Raw genomic sequence first — 19,293 nt, forward strand, 5'->3', positions numbered from 1 at the left:
TTTTAGAACTACACAAACTTATCACAGGTTATATTGAACCAGAACGACTGTTTATAACATTCTAATAAGACTAAACTTTATTGAAAAAGATCTAGAGATTTCATTTTTAACAAGACAAGGAAAAAAGCAATAGCAAATTTAACTATTAACTAGGTTATGCATAGCGAGTAACTGTTTCTAGTAATAAGGGAAGAGCGTCCCCCAACCCTCCAGACATTTTTTTCAGTTTTCTTGACTTTTAGGTTTTTTTATATTGTAATTTTGATATATTGGTACAAAGCACAAACGTACTAAAAGTTCTCTCAGTGCAGTGGACTACTGGAAGAGCCTCTCCACTAGTCGCTTTGTTCCCTTTTGCTCAGAAACGCCCCCCCTCCCTGTACCAGAACCACGCAAATACACAGACAATGAAACAAATAAATACATAAATACACAGATAAATTAAGCAGTTAATAAATATAGAATAAATACAAATAAATAGAAAAAATAAATAGTTTAAAAATAGATAAGGAAATAAACAAATACACTTATATTCTTCAAAATTTTGTTCAGTTTCTTTTGCCGCAGTAGTTAACTTAAAAGTTAATCCAATTTTTTTTTCTCCACAAGCAACATGACAACAATTGAACAGTTTCCTCACAATTTTTTTTCTAAGTAACTGAACCACCACTTCATAATAAACTGTCATATGAAAAAGACAAGCTCAAACGAAAGAACAGTGACAACTCAGATAAGTACAGTAGATATTGTAAAACAAATGTAGACTGTATATATATTTATATATATCATCTATTTGTACACAGCAAATAAAGACACAGTTGTCATAGATCCTTTTTAAGGAAAATATCTAGACTAACGGAACTAGCTAATCATCATTAAGTTTTGACAAACGTTTCACGCTCAGCGATTAACCTAAAAGTCAGCAAGCCAAACAAAACAAACAAACAAAAATAAAATGTACAAATTTGTTCAGTGATTCTTACAAGGCCCCAAGCTAGTTTAATTTCCGCATAGAAATGGTGTCACCGGATTTGTGGGCCGACATTAAACAAATATTAAACAAAGAACAGCAGCTCAATTCAATGCCAACATCAAAGTATTTTTTTTCTTTAAACAACACATAGAACAACAAAGTTGAATATTTAAGATATGTGAATAATGTAGTATAGCACCTACGGTTGATCGCTAAAAGGAAGTTCTCTTCAAATGTTAAGTTCACAAACGCAGAGCAAAGGAAATGATATAGATAATGTATAGTAAGCTCTTTAAATGGATAGATGTGTATATATCTATGTACTGATATATTAACTCGTGACGAAACACAAGAAAACAAGTGGACAAAAGGGTCTTCTTGCTTTGGGCTCTGGACTATAAGGTTTGTTAGGCCTCGGAAAGACCCCATTCCCTTCCCTTTTGGGTATCGCTGTTGAATAATTATGCACTAGTACACATGTGAAAAAATTACCAAAATCACCTGCCATGGTTTGCATCCTCTTTTTCACAAAATCCTCCTTTCTACAAAATCCCGACCGACTCGGCATCACCAAAAAAAAAAAAAAACCAACAACCTCTGATCCTATAAAGTACCACAGCAGAACAACAAGACAAGGTGGTGCCCCCTCCCTCCCGCCCCGGCCCCCCAAGTTAGCCAGTCAAAATATTTTTCTCTTTTTTTTTTCAAATCCAGATTCTTGTAAAAATTCTTCAATAATTATTATTTTAATCATCATTTATAAAAATAGATCTTTCTATTTATTTTTATCTTTTTCTAAATGCATTTTTTTCAAGCAAAGAGATCTTCTCTTTGGCAACAGTGTTATTTTTTTTTATTATCTTAAATTACTGAACATGTCATCAGGAAAGCTAACCCATCCCCTCCCTCACCCCATCTCCCTAAATCCCAGTGAGGAAAGACATTATGTTTTGTTTGCGATACAAAACAAAAACAATGTTAGAAATTCTCTTTTTTTTTTTCTACATCTGAGTTTCAGGGATCGTAGAATCCCATCTATAATCAATAAGGGGAAGTTTTTAAATACACGCTACAAATGAATGAATGGTTTCACTAATTTAAAAAAGAGCCCCCTCCCTTTCATTGACAGGGGAGGTGTATATAATATTAACGACAGTGGATCCGGATTTACAAAAGAAAATTAAATCCTGAATCAAAGACAGAGAAAAGGTTCCGATCTTAAAAAGGACGACCTCTTCTCTGAAATATGGGGACTTGCTACTGTTTACACAGAAGAGAAAAATTTTTTAACAACCACAACAAATGAAAAGAATATACAATAAAGAGAAGCCTGCATTATCACAGGAGCTTCGAAAAAACTTGTCAACATTTTCATCATTTAATTTTTGTAATACTCAGGCAACATTGGCTTATAGGTCCAAAGTTATAATATAAGCCATTTCTAGTTCAATTTGTTAGATGGTTTGTTGGCTGCTTTCTGTTCCAGGAGTTTGATTCTGCTGTGTTGGATGGCTGTAGGAGGGCGGTGGTGGTTGGAGGGACCTAAGGGACGAGTGGAGGTGGAGGGAAGGGATCGGGGGGCAAATTTAGAGCAGACAAAGTCGCGGGGCATCTGCTTCTGCCTGTCGAGAGTTCAGGACTTGTGTGTCTTGTTAGTCTTGAAGGAGACTTGCAAGACGCGGTCACCCAACCTGTAGCCGTTGAGGCTGGCGATGGCCATGGCCGCCTCGTCGTAATTCGTCATGGTGACGAAGCCGAAGCCTTTGCACTTGTTGGTGTTGAAGTCACGGATCACCTTGACGTTGTTGACTGCTCCGAACGGGCCAAACAGCTGCCAGAGCACGCTCTCGTCCGAGTCCGGGGACAGGTTGTACACGAAGATGCACCAACCGGTGCCTGTGTGCCCGGGGATGTTCATGCCCACCAGGCTTGTCATGCTGTCAATGGTGATGGGGGAAAACCTAAGACAGGAGGCAGAATGGTGGGAAACAACATAAGGAGATAAGTAATAACAAAATAATTTAGAACCCATAAGGAAGTAATCTGCAATTAAAGGGATAGTTCAGGATTTGTGAAGGAAACTCTCTTTGCTTGTTTATACTAAAAATTACAACTGAAATGTTAATTTCAGTAATTCAGTTTAAAACGTGACATAAAATTGATTTAGTACACAAAAAGTGCTGCGTTTCATTTTATTTGATGATGCAGCACAGCTAAAGAAAACTACAAATTCAGTTTCTCAGAAAACTGTAACATTATAGCAAACCAATAAAAAGAGATTTTTGATCAATTTTATGTTGTAGCTATTTTATGATTTGCACAGTTGTCGGGAAGACTGTTTATGTGACAGTAGTTCAGCTGACAGTCCCTGACACCTTCAACAAGCAACAAATGAGTTACCTCTATGTAAGCTGGCTATTCACAGAGATCTGTATCAAACATACTAATGGAAAGTTGAGTGGAAGCAAAAGGTTTAGTAGAAAATGGACAGCAATAACCAAAACCTTGAGAGCGCTGTCTGGCGAAACTCTTTCTAAAGATTTTTTCCCCTAGGTTTAAGATTTCTAACATGTGGACTTCAGCAGGTCAGAGTTTTAAAACCTGCCACAAACAGATGTGTCCATCTACTAATGACACATTTCGTGTGTTCAGCCTCTTCTTAACCAGAGAGAGTTCAGAGAAGCTGAAATACTTGAAAAATATCAATCTATTTGTAATATATAAATACATATAAACAAATAGAAATATGATTCAATTTTTGGCTTGAATTACTTGAATAAATGATTGTTTTCAAATATATCATAAGTCATGATTGGGACAAAAAGAGCCCAAGTTGTAAGTTGAGATTAGCTGGTTTTATAGGATAAAACTAAAGCCTAGCATAAAAAGAGTAAAGTCCAAAGTGTATTTCTGATGTCTTAAAAACCTCCAACCTCAAAAATATCATAGTGGTTCATACGAAGGCATTAAAACTGAACTTTAATTTACAAAAAAGCTAATAATTATTTACACAGAGGATGGAAGTAGAAGGCAGCCTGCCAGGCAGACTATCTTCCTGTGTGAACCATATGTTGAGTAAATGCCTGATCGAAAAGTCAGAAAGTGTAAACTTAAATGAGAAAACATTTCCTGGAGCCCCAACTCACCGCACTTTGCTTTTCTATTAGGCCGTTAATGGAAATGCTTTACATGTTCTGTTCTCAGTACTTTCTACACAGGAATATCACTGATGGTGTAGAGCCTCCTACCTGCAGCTATGCCTAGTAAAACTTAAACAAACCCCTGGCAGATTTGGATAAAAAATTACGTTCATTTAGTTAGGAAGGTTGCTTTTGTTAGACAAAGAGGCAGGCCTCTCTAAGAAGACAAAACTATCTATAAAGGTGAGTTTTTGTGAAAATAACTGTTGTGCTTTTTGGACATTTAATTTTTAAAGAAAGGTATACGTAAATTTTTTTTATCTACTTTCTCAATAATTAGCGGAAAAGTCTTTCATGGCATTGCAGCAATAAACTGCTGACGATCTTTTTGCATATCTTCACCGATATGTTGATGATTTATCTTCAGTGATGAACTCAAAGTCTTAGAGGTTGGAAGACCTCACTGCTATCACCCTAATCTTTAGCTCCTTTAAAATAATTCTCTATCCCATACCTGCTCCAAAACATTAATATTAGTTCCAATCTCAAGAAACATGTAGATAATACTGTTAGAAATGTTCACATTAATTCTGAATTTGCCACGGTTATGAATACTTTTGTACTTGACTGCAAATGTGATGTTAAAGGGTTAAAACATACTGTGTGTAGAAATGAGCTACAACATTTCTGAGACTGAAATCGTTGTCAGCCTGGAATTGTTTCATCTTGGAACATGTTCGGACAGATCGAATTGTTTTACTTTCTACTACTGGCTTATAATGGTTTTACACAGATTATACTTTAAAAATTCTGAACTATTCCTTTAAAATTGTTATAAACTAGCACTAAATGCTGTTTTTTTTTTTTTACTCCAACTGTAATAGCTTGGACGTTAAACTCTATGACATCCTTTTCTCAAGAGCCAATTCTTGAGAAATTGGCTCTGATCTCAGACAAATTCATAGGGTCTGATCTCAGACAAATTCAGTTAAATTACAACATCCCGTATAGATCATGTACGGTAATGTACAGGTTTGTAGCGTACGTACAAAGCTGTCACTAAAGCCCTACGGAGCTTATCAGATTTGAAAGCTCCCCTGTCAGCACTGACGGCAGTGCTTTCTGTGCTGAGCTGCACTTCTGCTGAAGAAGATGCAGATGAACGTTCTCTCTTTGTGTCCTCAAGTGGCTTCTTTCTGTGCCAAATTGCAGGAAGTTGTTGAATTAAACCATAGCCAGAAATTCATCAAAGATCATGCAGCAGCCTGCTAAATTTGGTCTCATTCGCCTCATAATCTTCCCCCTTTTCCTTGTGATGCAAGAGATTTGATTCCTCAGTTGACTTCACTTAATTGCCTTTCCGCTAAAAGGAAAAGGGGGAAGAAGAAAAGAAATCCCACCACTTTTAAATAAAAGGTAAATGAAATAAAAAAAGGTTCATTTCTTATTCCAGCTACCTACAAGAAACTACTATAGGCATTATTGGGAGTGCTTTAATCGAGATTTCCGCTTTGCTGCAGCTGTCTGAGAGAAGGCAGCCTTCTCAAAGAAAAAAGGAGGGGTGGGGGAAGGAAACTAAATGGAAAATGGAAGCACTTTACAGCCCAGTGGCATTAAGGTACAAAGTGTATTCCTCCCCCTCCTGCAGGGTGTTCTGGTCTCTTCTATTTCAGAGCTCGTGGCACTGATCGATAGCGCTGCTTGCCACTTGGACCCTCAAGCCTTCCCTCTCCCGTGTCTATATATGGTCGACAATCACTGCGACCTTCCTGCATGACTTTGGTCATGCAGAGTCTGCCTCTGGCCTTTTTGGGGTTGCTTAGAAATCTAAAGCATGCATTGAGATGGGGTCGCTCATAGGTTGTGCAAGAGAGGGGTTTTATGATGTAAGATCTTTTTTTTTTATTTCTCTGTATGTCAGATGAGATGTAGTACAATGTCATTTAAGTGTATTGTATGTGGCTTGCTGGCAGATATTTTTGAACTTTGAATACAGAGAACACTACGAAATAAAATAAAAACATTGTATAAAGTTGAATTTCTTTAAAGATAAACATTTAATTTCAATAATTCAAATCAAAATATAAAATGCACGTTATATTGATTACTCACACCAAGTATTTAATTCTCTGTTTATGATAATTATGGTATACAATGCAAAATTTAGCTTCACAGAAACTAAGAGCTATAGAAACGGATCTTACACAGAAGGTGTACTCTCAATATTTAGTTGGGGCTTCTTTTGGATTAATTATTGCAGCAGTGCAAGGCTGCATGGAGCTCATCAACCTGTGGTTCTGCTGTGGTGTGAAGGAAGCCCTGGTTGTTTTATTAGCATATTCTACCTCATCTACATTGTTAGCTCTGCTTTCTCTCATCATGACAATACTCCACAGGCTCTCTGTAGGGCTCAGGTCAGGCAATTTTGGTGACAAATCAGTGATACCATGGTCATTAAAGCACCTACTGGTACTTTTATTGAGCACATTTGTCTACAACATTTTCCCCTTCCACTCAACTTGTGATTAATATGCTTGACTACAACACACTGGACAGCCAGCTTCTTTAGCAAAGAATTTGACTACCTGCTGCTTGTTGTTGGTTGACAATCAAGTCCTCAGCCTTACCTTGAACGTGTAGGCCACAACATTGCCGCAACATAACCTTTTTCTTTTTAAAAATCCCTTCTCATTGGTCTTTAGCAAAATTCTGTTGAATTAGATTCAAGTCATATTCATCAAATTTAATATAAACGATTAATAAATCTGTGTGAATAAAGAATGTGTATATGAGTTTCACTTTTTTGAGCTGAATTATTGAAATAAATCAGCTACTTGATGTTTGAATTTATGAAGTTTGATTATTATATTCTCCTAACTGAAATGTGTGAAATGTGTGGAGGCCTCTGAGTTTCAATCAGTGATGCTTTAGAGGTTTCTAAACTGCATTGTTGTGGGGATGTGGCATGTGCCTGGATGTGTATGTGGAAACATGTATGCAAGTATACCAATCGGAGTGGGACGAAACGCTACCCTATGTTACAGATGAGACCAGGGGTTGCATAGCAACAGTGTAGCTGACCAGATATCTATTTTGTCCCCTCTAACGCAGAACAATCCCAGCTCTTACCACTTTAGCTTACTGAATAACACGTCTGATTCTGACATATTTAGGTAAAGGGATTTAACATTTTCTCAGAGCTTTTCAGTCAACCGACTTCTGTCCCTTGTGCTTGCAGCATGCAAGATGGCATTGTCAGCACGTCAAACATCTATCACCACAGTAGCTGCTGCTCTGAGTTATGTAACACCACCTTTGGTAGCAGGACAGCAAAATGAAAGATGGGAGCCGAAAAGAAGGAAATTGAGAAGAGCGGTGCCGAGCAAAGCTTGAGCTGTCTGCAGTGAAACAGCATTTCCTGTTTCCAGCAGGGATCCAAGTTCATCCAACCTTATCTTGCGTCTCATTTCCTAACTTCTGTAGAAACTGCTAAGATGTAACAGATAGTTGTGTAATTTTCTTCAGTCGTACACAGTGCAGAAGTAAGAGACTGTGTACAACTACAGATTATTTGCTTATAATAATAAAAAAGGGGCGTCTTTTAGAGTTACTGTTAGATGAGAAGGTAGGAGAACCTGAATCCCCTAGAAGTAAAAGAAAAAATAATAAATGCACACACCTAGAAATTATAACCAGAGAACAAAATCTGTTGAGTACACAGAAACAACCCAAAACAATTCAAACACCACTAGCACTTGTCATAATCAAAACAAAGGGATTAAACACCACTGAAAACAAAGACTGACAGTTTTCTGTTCGTTACACCTGAGGGGGTTGATAGGGAATCAATTCAAACCGACAGAAGAAAAAAAGAAATCAAACAAATTTCAAAAATAAAAATGCTTTTGACCTTGAACAAATTCAAACTTAAAGTGACTGCAAAAACCACAAGGAAAACTGAATTAGGAAAAAGAAGAAAAGAAAAAAGGAAGTTGAAAAATCATTGAGTCAACATGGACATCTGGCATTGGGTGAAGTTTTTAATTACCTCTTTACGCCATAGGCCATATTAAGCAAATTGTCCAGCCTGTAAAGAGAAGGAGGGTTCTGGGGTTAATGGTGGGCAGATGGTCGACTCAATCAATGGAACTAATGTTAAGTCCCTGCAGGAACTGCATGGACCTCCTCACTCAAGAACAAACAAACCCATCTAAAGTTGGTCCATTACACTGAGGAGCCCCAGCAGAAAATGCTATCATCAGTCCATGAATCTACAGTATTATCAGTATGGCCTGTACTTGGTTACTGGCTTGCTGAGCAGGCACTGCACATGCTAATACCAAAGTAGTGTGCTTCAGGAACATTCAGAATAATTGTAGGAACTTCCAATTACTTATTATACAAGACTACACAGGTAAACTGGTAATTGTTTAGCATTGCAGTTACATACAGAACATTAACTGCAGGCAGAGAGTGAGCGCAGCATTGCACCAGGCATCACTGGCATGATAGTAAAGCCAGAATGCCACACCATTGCAAATCATTATCTCATTATACATGCAATAAATTGCATGTGGGTTTCTGCACAAGTTACGCCACCACACTGATGGTTTATTAGGATGGAGGTAAATGAATTTTGATTATACAGGGTTTTTAATTTGTGCTGACTTAATTAAGAGAACACCTGAGATGGCAAGGAAATGATCCAGAGTTCTGTCAGTGTAATGGTTTGGCATTTGAATGATGGTGAGTGAGAGAGGCGATGATGATTAGTTGGTTTTCTGTGTGGCAGAACAACAAAAACATGACTGGATGTTAAACTAGCCATGAAATTGTGGATGTCTGTCTTTGTGGTCAGGGTCAACCCGTTAAGTGATAACAGGTCAGGTGGAAAAGCTGAGTGTTAGTCAGATGGTGTCCTCCGTCTAAAAGGGTTAGCTTTTGGGAGATGTTTTGGTTTCATGATAATTTCAGCCTGTGGGTTTCATCTGTTGCAGTCATCCAGTGTAAATTACAGTTTGTGTCGGCGCCCTGGGCTTCAGAAACCTGTGGGCTGTGTGAAATGTTGGCCCTGGTGGATGGATGCAGTCAGCTTGGTGACTCAATGACCTTCATTTTTCACTTGGGTCTGGCCTGTTTCATGTCTTATTAACTCCTCTGGCCTAATGGACAGAGGCCACGGCTTATTGAACAACAGCTGGGCAGCGACGCCTCATTCCTCTTAAAATCACTACAAACTTTAACTCAACCGTGAAGGTTGTTTCTCCTTGACTTTCACAGTCAACGATTCTTTACATATCTTCTTCAAAATTGTACTCTAACAATCATATTTTGCAACATAATCACACAATGGCATGTTTCAAATTGCTTCTAAGCTTTAAAATAAACTAACTTAACCTGGACCTTTTAATTCCTCCTGTTTGATATTTAAACCAGTGCAAGACGGTAATTATTTGCATTGTTTGGAGTGTACAATGTTGAATAAAAACATCAATATAAGGTAGATAGTTGGAGTGCAAATGACTTGATCTTTGGCTCCATAAAGTTTGAGTTATCTGGAAAGAAAAGCTGAGCTGAATAAAAAAAACAAGGATAAACCAACTATTAAAAAACTTCTAAACCAGCATCTTTTATAGTCTCTGTGAACCGAGACAGTTTGTCTTTAGCTCAGCATTTCATTTCGCCTATTGCAACAGCGCAATGGTTTAAGGTGATAATGTCCAGATCCCAACGATAGAAATTGGTGACACGGCATTTATTCCAATGAACAAAAAGGAATAGTTTATCTTGATTGGTCACATGGTTTGATGCATGAATACATCATTTTGCACTATGCTTTTAGTTTCCTTTGCATTTGAAATTTCTATCTCTATCAGGGAACTCGCAGCTCTTTTTCTTTTACTGTCATTGTTCATCACATTTAATTATTAGACTAAAAGAACATTTAAACAAACAACTTTGCATGGGTTACAGAAATAAATTTATAAAGAGCAAGTCAGAACTCGGAAAACTTGGTATTGGCCACAGAAAGCCAGATTGATATTTGACTTAAATTGCTTTTCCGCAGCCAGAGAGCCACTGTCACAGAGCATCACAATGCACATGTAACAAGATTACCTAATATCCAAATATTATATTTTAACATTGTTTTAAATAAATTACAAATGCTTCATAATTAACCAATACCAACAGGAAATTCAACCCAATTCCTAGAAGCCAATTTACTAAAGCCACCTTGAGATATTTACAAACCATATATAAATAAACTGATCATCGTTTTAATTTGAAATTACTCCTGTCCATCTTCCTAGTAAGAGCAAAAACATGTGCTCCTTCAAATATGGATTAAAATGGAACAAAACGTCTGACTATAAACCATATGGTGTTTCAAATCCAGCATCTAGGCATCAAAGCTGCTTCTACAAACATTTAGGTCACCTTCAGGAGCTCGGTGAATTCCAGGATTGTTCCTGAGAATATGCCATCTGCACTCACGAAATTCTTTCCCTACTAAATTTTACACAGTCGGCTGTTAGTTGCTTTATAACAAAGTGTAAGCGAGAACAACTACAAATCTGCGCTAAAGTAGAAGGTAGCATAAAATCAGTCAGCAGGGTCAGCAGGTTTTGAGGCACATAATCTGAGACGTGGACAACTTTACGACGAGTCAGTAGCTACAGACCTCCAAACTTTATGTGGCCTTCAGATTGGATCCACAGCAGTGTGTAGAGTTTTTTTTGGATTGGGTTTCCAAGGAGGAACATTACATTCAAACCTCACATCACCAAGAACAATGCAAAGTACTGGATGAAGTGGTGTATCTGGCTACTCTTCAGCAGTGGGGACATGGTTTCTGGAGTGATGAATCATGACTCTTCAAGGATTCAAATGGACAAATCTGGTTTTGGCAGTTGCTAGGGGAACAGTTTTTCCTGGTTACACTGTGGGAAGTGTAAAGTTTGGTATAGAGGGGATTATGTTCTGGGGCTGTCTTTTAAGTGACCCCTAGTTCCAGTGAAGTACTCTTAATGCTTCAGCATGCTAAGACTTTCTGAGCAATTTCATGCTCCTGACGTTGTAGGAACTGTCTGGGGATGTCCCATCTATGTTCCAGCGTGACTGCACTAATTAAGATCCATAAAGATGTGGATGAATAGGGTTGCTGTGGAAGAAGAGTCCTGATCCTCACACTTTGGGATGAAGAAGATACTGTGAACCAGGCCTAGGAGTTGAAGCTGATTTAAATTTCAGAGACACATAAACTCAAGTTACTTTGTGTGTCTGAAGGCTGACTAGCAAATACCTTTGGCAATCTAACTTAGTGTATCATACTTTGTGGGAGACATTTCTCACTTTGTGTGACTGTCTGGTTTCTTGACAGATCAGTTGCTTTTGTACAGGAAGGTTACCTGCACCAAACAAGTCATTGTTTCAGGCCACCCCAGTGTTGACTCTGCTCTGTTAAATTTGAGACCAGCCCTAGTAAAGTTGACAACCCGAGGAGATGAATGCTCATTTGTTCAAAGAGGACCAAAGCAGATAACAGAATTATGTATTTAGGTGTGAACACCATTTGTTTCAAACTGGTTATAATCACCCAGTTTGATGGAGATGTGCAAATTAATAACAATTATATCTTACTATTTTGACTAAAACTTTTCTTAGAGAGAAAAATAGTTTAGCAGTCGTAATCTTTCAGGGACAATTTAATATTGATAGTTTTTCACTGTAATTAAGTGGCTTGCAGATTAGAAATCCTGCAGAGAATTATCTTTTAGCGTAGCAGTTAATTAAGTCAAATATTTTGAATTGTAAATGAATAATAATTAAACACAAACAATATTCGTTTTTAATTAAAGGGACAGGTTTGCTATATTGTAGCAAACCTAATTTTAACAGTTCAGTTAAATTTTGTTATTTCTAGATCTTTTTATTCCAAGATCATGGTATAGTTACTCTTCGTTGTAGCAATTTTTCTGCCTAGAATAACCGTAAAATGTAAAAGCAGCCTGAAAACAAAGAACTACAGAGAAGAGAAGGATATGCGGAATCATTAAAACAGTAATTAGCCCATTATGTGGGAAGGGAACGAACAGCCTGCTTTGTGGGTAAATGAGTCAATTGGAGAGGAAACTCAGAGGAGAGGTGCTCCATCCCTAGGAGCATCAAGACATCTGCTGGCCGTGGGGCCACAACAAAACAACCTGCTGCTAAAACTCGCTCCCTTCCCCTTGTTTCCCTCACATATGTATGAACACACGCGGATGCAGACTCACTGTGCAAACACTCTGCCAGCTCTTCACACTGCCTCTACAAGCTCCACAGAAACAATAGGGCTTTTGTGCTCCCCATCAATGCAGTCTAATGGAGGAAAGGGCGCTTTTTTCCTTTTCTTTTCTAAAACAAAAATCTGTTCAATTAAAATTGGCTCCTGCCCTGGATATAATGAGGCTAATTTGCTAATTACTAGCATTGGTTAACAACTGAGGATCAGAAACAAGCCCAGAATGTAGGGTTTGGTGTATTGTGTTGGAGTCGATTATGTTTTCTGTCTTGGAAATAGACTGTACAAGTACAATATACATTAACACGTGTTACAACAGGCCCATGTGATTTTGTCACAAACGTTATAGGTCCTTTTCGGAGCTTCAAACATTGTCTTCAAACCTGGGCAGAAGTCCATCACTACAGTGGATTTAATAAAGGGACATTTGTACATGTGACTTCAGCTTAAAATGTTATGCTGCATCAAAGTGATATTTAGTGTTGTAAAAATATTAAACCTATTAAGGCAACAGTTACTACTGTAAGATACTACTTTCTAAAAAGCAGTGTCTGATTAGCTTAAACTGAGTTAAAGCATTTATTATTTGCACAGTAATTAGAATCTTTTATTTAGATTTCTCTATGCCAAGCTGGATATATTTTAATGCTTTTTGAACTTAAGCATATCAGGCTACACAGTTTATATTCACCTGACAAAATGGTCTAGAAAAGAAGCTGAACTGACTGAAAAGTCAAAAGTTAGAGTCTTTAAGGGGGATGTAGAACTCTAGAAGCTGTCAAAATATTGGGACTAATCACATAACCATCAAACACTTTGTTGTCAACAGGGTAAAAGGAGTTGAGAAAGATCTGATAAGAATCAAGTGTGAAGCTACAACAAACCCATTATTCTTCAGTAATAATGGGTGAACAGAATGTCAAAGTGCTCAAGGCTCAGACATGACCAGGTAATTAAAGCTGATAACTAACCACCACTGAAGAAGAAGATTCTTCAAAGCTTTTACGAGCTGATGAGATGAGTGACCCTTGACAGAGCAGAGTGATGGACCTCTGGTTGGATCAGTAACAGAGTTCCACTTAGACTCAGACTGGGAGTAGTTATAGGTTGGTATTGCTAAAGATGAGTTAGCACAGTGTTTCTCCATTCCGGTCTTCATGCCCCCCTGCCCTGCAGGTTTTAGGTGTTTCCCTTCTGCCACACACCTGGATTGAATCTCTGGGTGATTATCAGGCTTCTGCAGTTCTTGATGGTCATGCAATCATTTGAATCAGCTGTTCTTGAATAGAGGCACGTCTAAAACATGCAAAGCAGGGGGTGGGCCTGAGGACTAGAATTGAGAAGCACTGAGTTAGCGGGACCTTTTTGTACTAACCAAACCTACAGTTTTAGAATACACTTTCTTAAAGCATTGGTACAGCAAAAGGTTAGTATCTTTCAAAACGATCATGATTTTCTTGCAGGGTAGAAGGAGTCCACTGTGTGACTAGCCAATAAAGGGATTAAAGATGATCGAAATAACAACATAATGACCTAAACCCTATTGAGAACTTGTGAATGTTTCTTACATGGAGAAGGAATGCAATCTCTTATCAGTGTCAGGGGAGGCTTTGGGTACTGCTGCACAAATGATCTTCAACTGATCAACAAACTGACAGACTATAATCAAAGTTGTGACTGGTATTGAAAATAATGGTGCTCTGGTCAATGTTTATTATTCCAAATGCTTATTTTTATATTTCATTCTAACTTGTAACTTAATTAAAATAAACTGAGGTGGAACAGTTTAACTAGTTTCATTATGATGCTCCACGTTAAAAGTTGCCCAATAATTATTCAGAAATAGGTATTATAAGAAGCCTCAACCTCACTTTTATCTTCTTAAATATTCAGGTCTGAGGTTTCTTAAGATCTTCAATTGACTGAGAAAACTGGAGTTGTTTAAAAAATGCAATAAAAATACAAGCTGCCTGACATTTGTGCACAGAGTAGACAGTTGAAACTATTAAAAAATTTGACCATTTTTTTCTTACTCTTTGATGTTGTACCTGTTTCTAACTTTACTGTTTTAGGTCCCTTAGGATTACCAAAATTATTTCTCTTTGCAAAATGATGAAAGATTTTAATTCATAACTTAAAATTTTTTTTTTTTTTACCGTACTTTTAAAAAAAAATACATTTCAAACATTGGTGAAAGCAACATTTTCTATTGGGCTTAGATTGGGGCTTTAGGTTAACCACTCAAAAACACAGACTTTATTATCCTTAAGGCACTTTTTAACTAACTTGGTGGTATACTTAGGGTCATTATCCATTTGGAATACTCTGCTATACCGTAGCTTTTCCTTAGCATTGTATGATTTGAGATTTTGCTTCAGTATGTTCCATATATTCTTCTTTTCTTATGATTTAATCTGTTTTAAGTGCACCACTCCCACCAACAGCAAAACATCTACTTCCCATACTTCACAGTCAGGATGGTTTTCCTCAACATCTGGAAATTTTAGCCAAGGATTTTTCCCATGATTTCACACAAGAAAGCGGTATGTTTGAGGTGGTGGTCAAAAATCTGCGCACAGACACACATCCACTTAACAAATACTGTCAATTAACTGATTGAAAGCATATAAAATCCCTGATATAGTCATCTGGGCTTTCCCAAATTTTTAAAAGTAACGGTATTCTTGGACTATGTGAACTTTTGATTTTGAAGAACATATTTAGCAAATAACTTGTAAAAGTCATTATTTTAGAATTTTGCAAGTGATTTGGTAGTCCCAATCGGTCCTTTAATATGGCTCTCAGTTTTAGTCGTTTTTAATAAGTTAAGTCATTTAAAAAAAATAAGACATTAAAACACAATAATACTTTTTTTTGCAGTTCTTTTGTTTAGGCATCAGTTTTAGAGAAAGGGTAAAGTAGTGCTCACCAAGCACATTTAAAACTTGTAAAGTGTTGAGGTTTCATTGAGGGGCTCAGGAGCAGAGAGCAGGAGCAGGAGGACACAGTGAGGAAGTGTCCTGTGGTTGTGAGTTGTGATGAGAAACGACAGCTCTCCTGCGGAGCCTGTAAATTGGCTTGGCGTATCACAGACACACAGCCACGCTACATCGCTCAGGTGTCACACCAGGGAAGCCGCTGCAGAAGAAAAATACCTTGCAAGCTCTGACTTTGATGGAGAGTAAACAGCACGACCGGCTTAGTGTTATTGTAACGGAGAAGAAAATGTATAAACACATGTTCTGTCTGTAATTCTGAACCATGTCTGACGATGGAGCGTAATGTGCGTCAGCGAGAAAGACAAAACCATCTCTGGATGTGGTGTGATTTAAAACAACTAATCAGTTTCAGGTTGGTGTGAATTGTAAGAAATGATTAGGTGTGACATCATTAAGCCAGTGGGTTTGTGTATAGAAAATTAAGCCATGGCTTAGTGTGAAAGTGACCAACCTGTGCAAAAACAACTATTGAAGCTGAAAACTGCTTAACATCCTATTGAAACCCCATTTTGATTTAGGAATAATTTTACTTTCAAATCTTCTGTTCGGAGCATAATAAAAAAATTAAATTACAGCCTGCAAGGCAGGAATTGTGCCATATGAATTTAAATTACCAGTAATTTTAATTCTGGCACTTGTATTGTCCTTTTGTGCAGCTAAAAGAGCGGACAACATTATTAGGATTCATTACGAGTGTGTCTGTTATGTTATTTATGACTCTAACGTAAAAGAAACGTGTGGCTTTTAAAGCTTTTTAACGCCAATACATGTTTTTGCCCAGGCAAAAAAAAAAAAAAAAGATGCAGTGAAGAAACTGTCATAATGGCAAGGAGGTGAAATGACAAGACATATAAAGTTGTGAACGACAGAACCCCACAGTCTCTTCTCAACAGTTTCTCTCTGATGGGGGTGGACACACCCAGAGCTCTCATTGGTCTATCAAACACCTGCACCAGGTGCAGAGCTCACAGCTGCTGTTCAAACAGAGGACCTATTTGGCAGAATGACTGTTTGCAGGAGGAAAATGAGCCTCGCTAGTGTAACACAAAGAGATGAGTCATGCTCTCTGTGTGTAGGTGTTGCATCCTCTGTTTAAAGAATCTATCAATTTCATTTGATGCAAATATTTTCAAAATCATCCTGTTGTATATAGCAGATATATTGACTAAAAACAAATGTCAATATTGAAGCTTACTGCATTTCTTCTGCTGACTAAATATTTAATTCTTCTTGCATTCTCCCGGGTTTATATAATATACATCCCAGTAGTGATAAAATCCTTAAATAGACATACATTAAACAGTTTCTTCTAGGGTTGCACGATACATAAAGCACATATTGATATTGATAAGTTTGTAAACTCTGCTTGAAGCACATTTTTAAAATTGCATTTACGGTTTAATCTGCCTGAACTCTTACCAGACCTATCCTGGGTCAACTCACCTGAACCTCTGAGCCTGGTGGTGAAGGGGGCCGGGGTATCGGCGGTTGGGTGACTGGTAGAGCTGTGACAGGAGAGCTTGGCTGGTCTTCTGACTTGGGTTGTTGGCAAACTTGACCGTGATTGGCTCTGCGGCACCAGAAGGTTTCTGGCCGTTCAGGCCCTTGATGGCCTCCTCCGCTTCTATTCTCTTATCAAAGCGGATGAAACCCACACCTCGGGAGCCACCTGCGGGGCCAGCAGATCAAAAACAGACAGAGGGCTCCTTTTACTTTACAGGTATCAAACAGAATGTTAAAGTTTAACCCATACATGCATATATGTTTGTATCGTAAAGCAGGCATCACATTTTTCAAACTCTTGCTTTCTCCTTTCTCACTTCAGTGATTTAATCACAGAATAGTTCTTTGGAAAAACCTTTTCTTTGTCTGCACCTTTGGACTTGTATGAGTTTCAGTAAATTCAATCTAAGATTTTTAAGGTCATTTTGAAAAATGTCTAAATTAAAAGGGTCTTAGTAACTTAAACAAACATAAAACCCAGAATTCTAAATGTTTATTGGCAGAATAATCTGGTATTTGTTTGCAAACACAGATGCCACATTTGTCCTGAAAAAGAAGTCTGACTACAGATTATTATTCATTTAAAAAGTACTGTAAATTTTTCAGGTGTTTAGAAGAGAAATTCATTTTCTACGGATGATTTTTTTGTTTTGAGGCATTGCCAAATGCAAACATAAACAAGCAAAATGGCATCTCCCAGAGTGAATGAAGTGACTGTGGATAAATCTACTTGATAGCACAGCCACTAGCCAGTTAGGAGCACTTCATGCTTAACATTATTGTTTCTGCTAATTCAGTTTTGTGCTAACTTGCCCCTTCAGCCCTTTTACACTTGATTTTCATTCGGCAGCTATCAGGACAAATTGCTCATCTTCAAATACGCTTGCAGCACATTTCTGCTCTGTATGGATTCATGGTGCATCTCTGAGACAAAACCACACTTGATACCGGGATGCTGTTTCAGCATCAAGTGACAGATCATACTGTTCTTCAATATTCCAACAAAAAACAAGCAAAGCAAACTAAAGCCATGTTTTTTGGACATTCATTTTTTAAAAATCATGATCCCTCAAATCTTCTCAATTAGGACAGTCGGTTTTGTCTGCAATGTAATTTCCCATGTATTGTAGAGATGAGCGTTTTTCATACCATTCTTTAATTTAAATATGAATAAAATATTTGCTTTTAACATACTTATTAGGCCAAACTTAAAGTTTTGGCTGGGTTTTTTATATTTTATTTATTTATTTCTGTTTGTGTTCTTTAAAAAAAGAAAATTGTTTAAAGATATGGTTTAAAGTTGGTCTTGTGTCAAGAGTCGGCATCTCCATTTCATAATTAATAGCAAAATGTTTCAATGTTTTTAACATTTTGAAGTAGGGAAATATCTAGGAAATAAATCCATCTCCTAGATTCTTATTTCCAAAAAATCACAAAAACTGATTTTTTGGAAATAAGAAGCAACTGGTAACTTTTAATGTATAAGATTTCACAAATACCATACCATGACTATTATAAGAACTCTATATCCCATAAATAAAAGTCTGGCTCTTATAAAGACCTGCTCCACTCAAGAAGTCATTTAGCATAAGAATAACTCGCACTGTAGACTAATTCCTCAGTTTAAAGCTGCATTGTCCACTCTTTTCTTTTACTGTCTGCAGTCACGGTCACCACACACTCTTCGTGCATTGCTCTCAGTGACATTTAAGCCGTTTCCTTGGCGACACTTTTTTGACTGCCACCTAAGAGGAACATTTAGAGATGTGCTTCCCAGGAGGTCCTTTATTGGTGTCTGTGAATGCTTTGTGTGTTTTATTGACTGTCTACGTATGGATGTGTGTGTGCACACGTGTACATGCACACTGGTATCTATTAATGGATGCTGTGCCTCGTTTTAATGAGGTTGCCTGGATGGCCCAGAGGATGCTCGCTCAGTGACAGCAGCACTCTGCCGAAGAGACTATTTACATAATACTGTGTGCACACAGACATGCCTGTGTGACTGAAGCTGAATAAAAGAAAGGCAGTAAGAAAGAAGCCAATGTTGTGTTTGAGGCATCATTGTGTACTGCCTCTTTCTCACACTTAAAAAGCTCTCCTTATTGTTATTCCACATTTTTGTACATGCCATCCCGCTCCCTATTTCTTTTTTATATACACTTCCTGTTGGCTTGTCTCATGGCACTAGCTCCCCTGAATTCTTATTCAGAGAAGCACCTTGACCATCTCACTCTCTTTTGTTCTCGTTTCCTCAGCAGGGCGCAGGCATCACAAGGTTATTTAATTTCCAGCCAAGCTGCATCATAAAAATACACTCTTTGAAAGCAAGTCATTAATTAAATATGTCTTATCCTGTTTCCACTCTACTGCTGCACATAGTAATAAGTCATC

General features: G+C 37.6%; 1 protein-coding gene across 8 annotated transcripts in view; it reads right to left on the reverse strand.

The window, feature by feature from the left end:
• Positions 1-1,777: 1,777 nt before the first annotated feature.
• Positions 1,778-19,293, reverse strand: part of elavl4 (ELAV like RNA binding protein 4) — a 90,296-nt gene continuing 72,780 nt past the window's right edge. For 5 of the 8 annotated variants that reach the window (XM_023339658.1, XM_023339656.1, XM_023339659.1 and 2 more), the window contains 3 exons: positions 16,840-17,074; positions 8,162-8,200; positions 1,778-2,934 (listed from right to left, as the gene is read on the reverse strand). In XM_023339658.1, the coding sequence (XP_023195426.1) occupies positions 2,607-2,934; positions 8,162-8,200; positions 16,840-17,074 (602 nt within the window). In that variant the 3' untranslated portion in view covers positions 1,778-2,606. The remainder of the gene's footprint in view (positions 2,935-8,161; positions 8,201-16,839; positions 17,075-19,293) is intronic. The other 3 variants (XM_005806363.2, XM_023339657.1, XM_005806364.2) reach the window with 3 other exon arrangements.

The sequence above is a fragment of the Xiphophorus maculatus genome, chromosome 9 (genome assembly GCF_002775205.1).
Source record: "Xiphophorus maculatus strain JP 163 A chromosome 9, X_maculatus-5.0-male, whole genome shotgun sequence".
Lineage (NCBI taxonomy): Eukaryota > Metazoa > Chordata > Actinopteri > Cyprinodontiformes > Poeciliidae > Xiphophorus > Xiphophorus maculatus.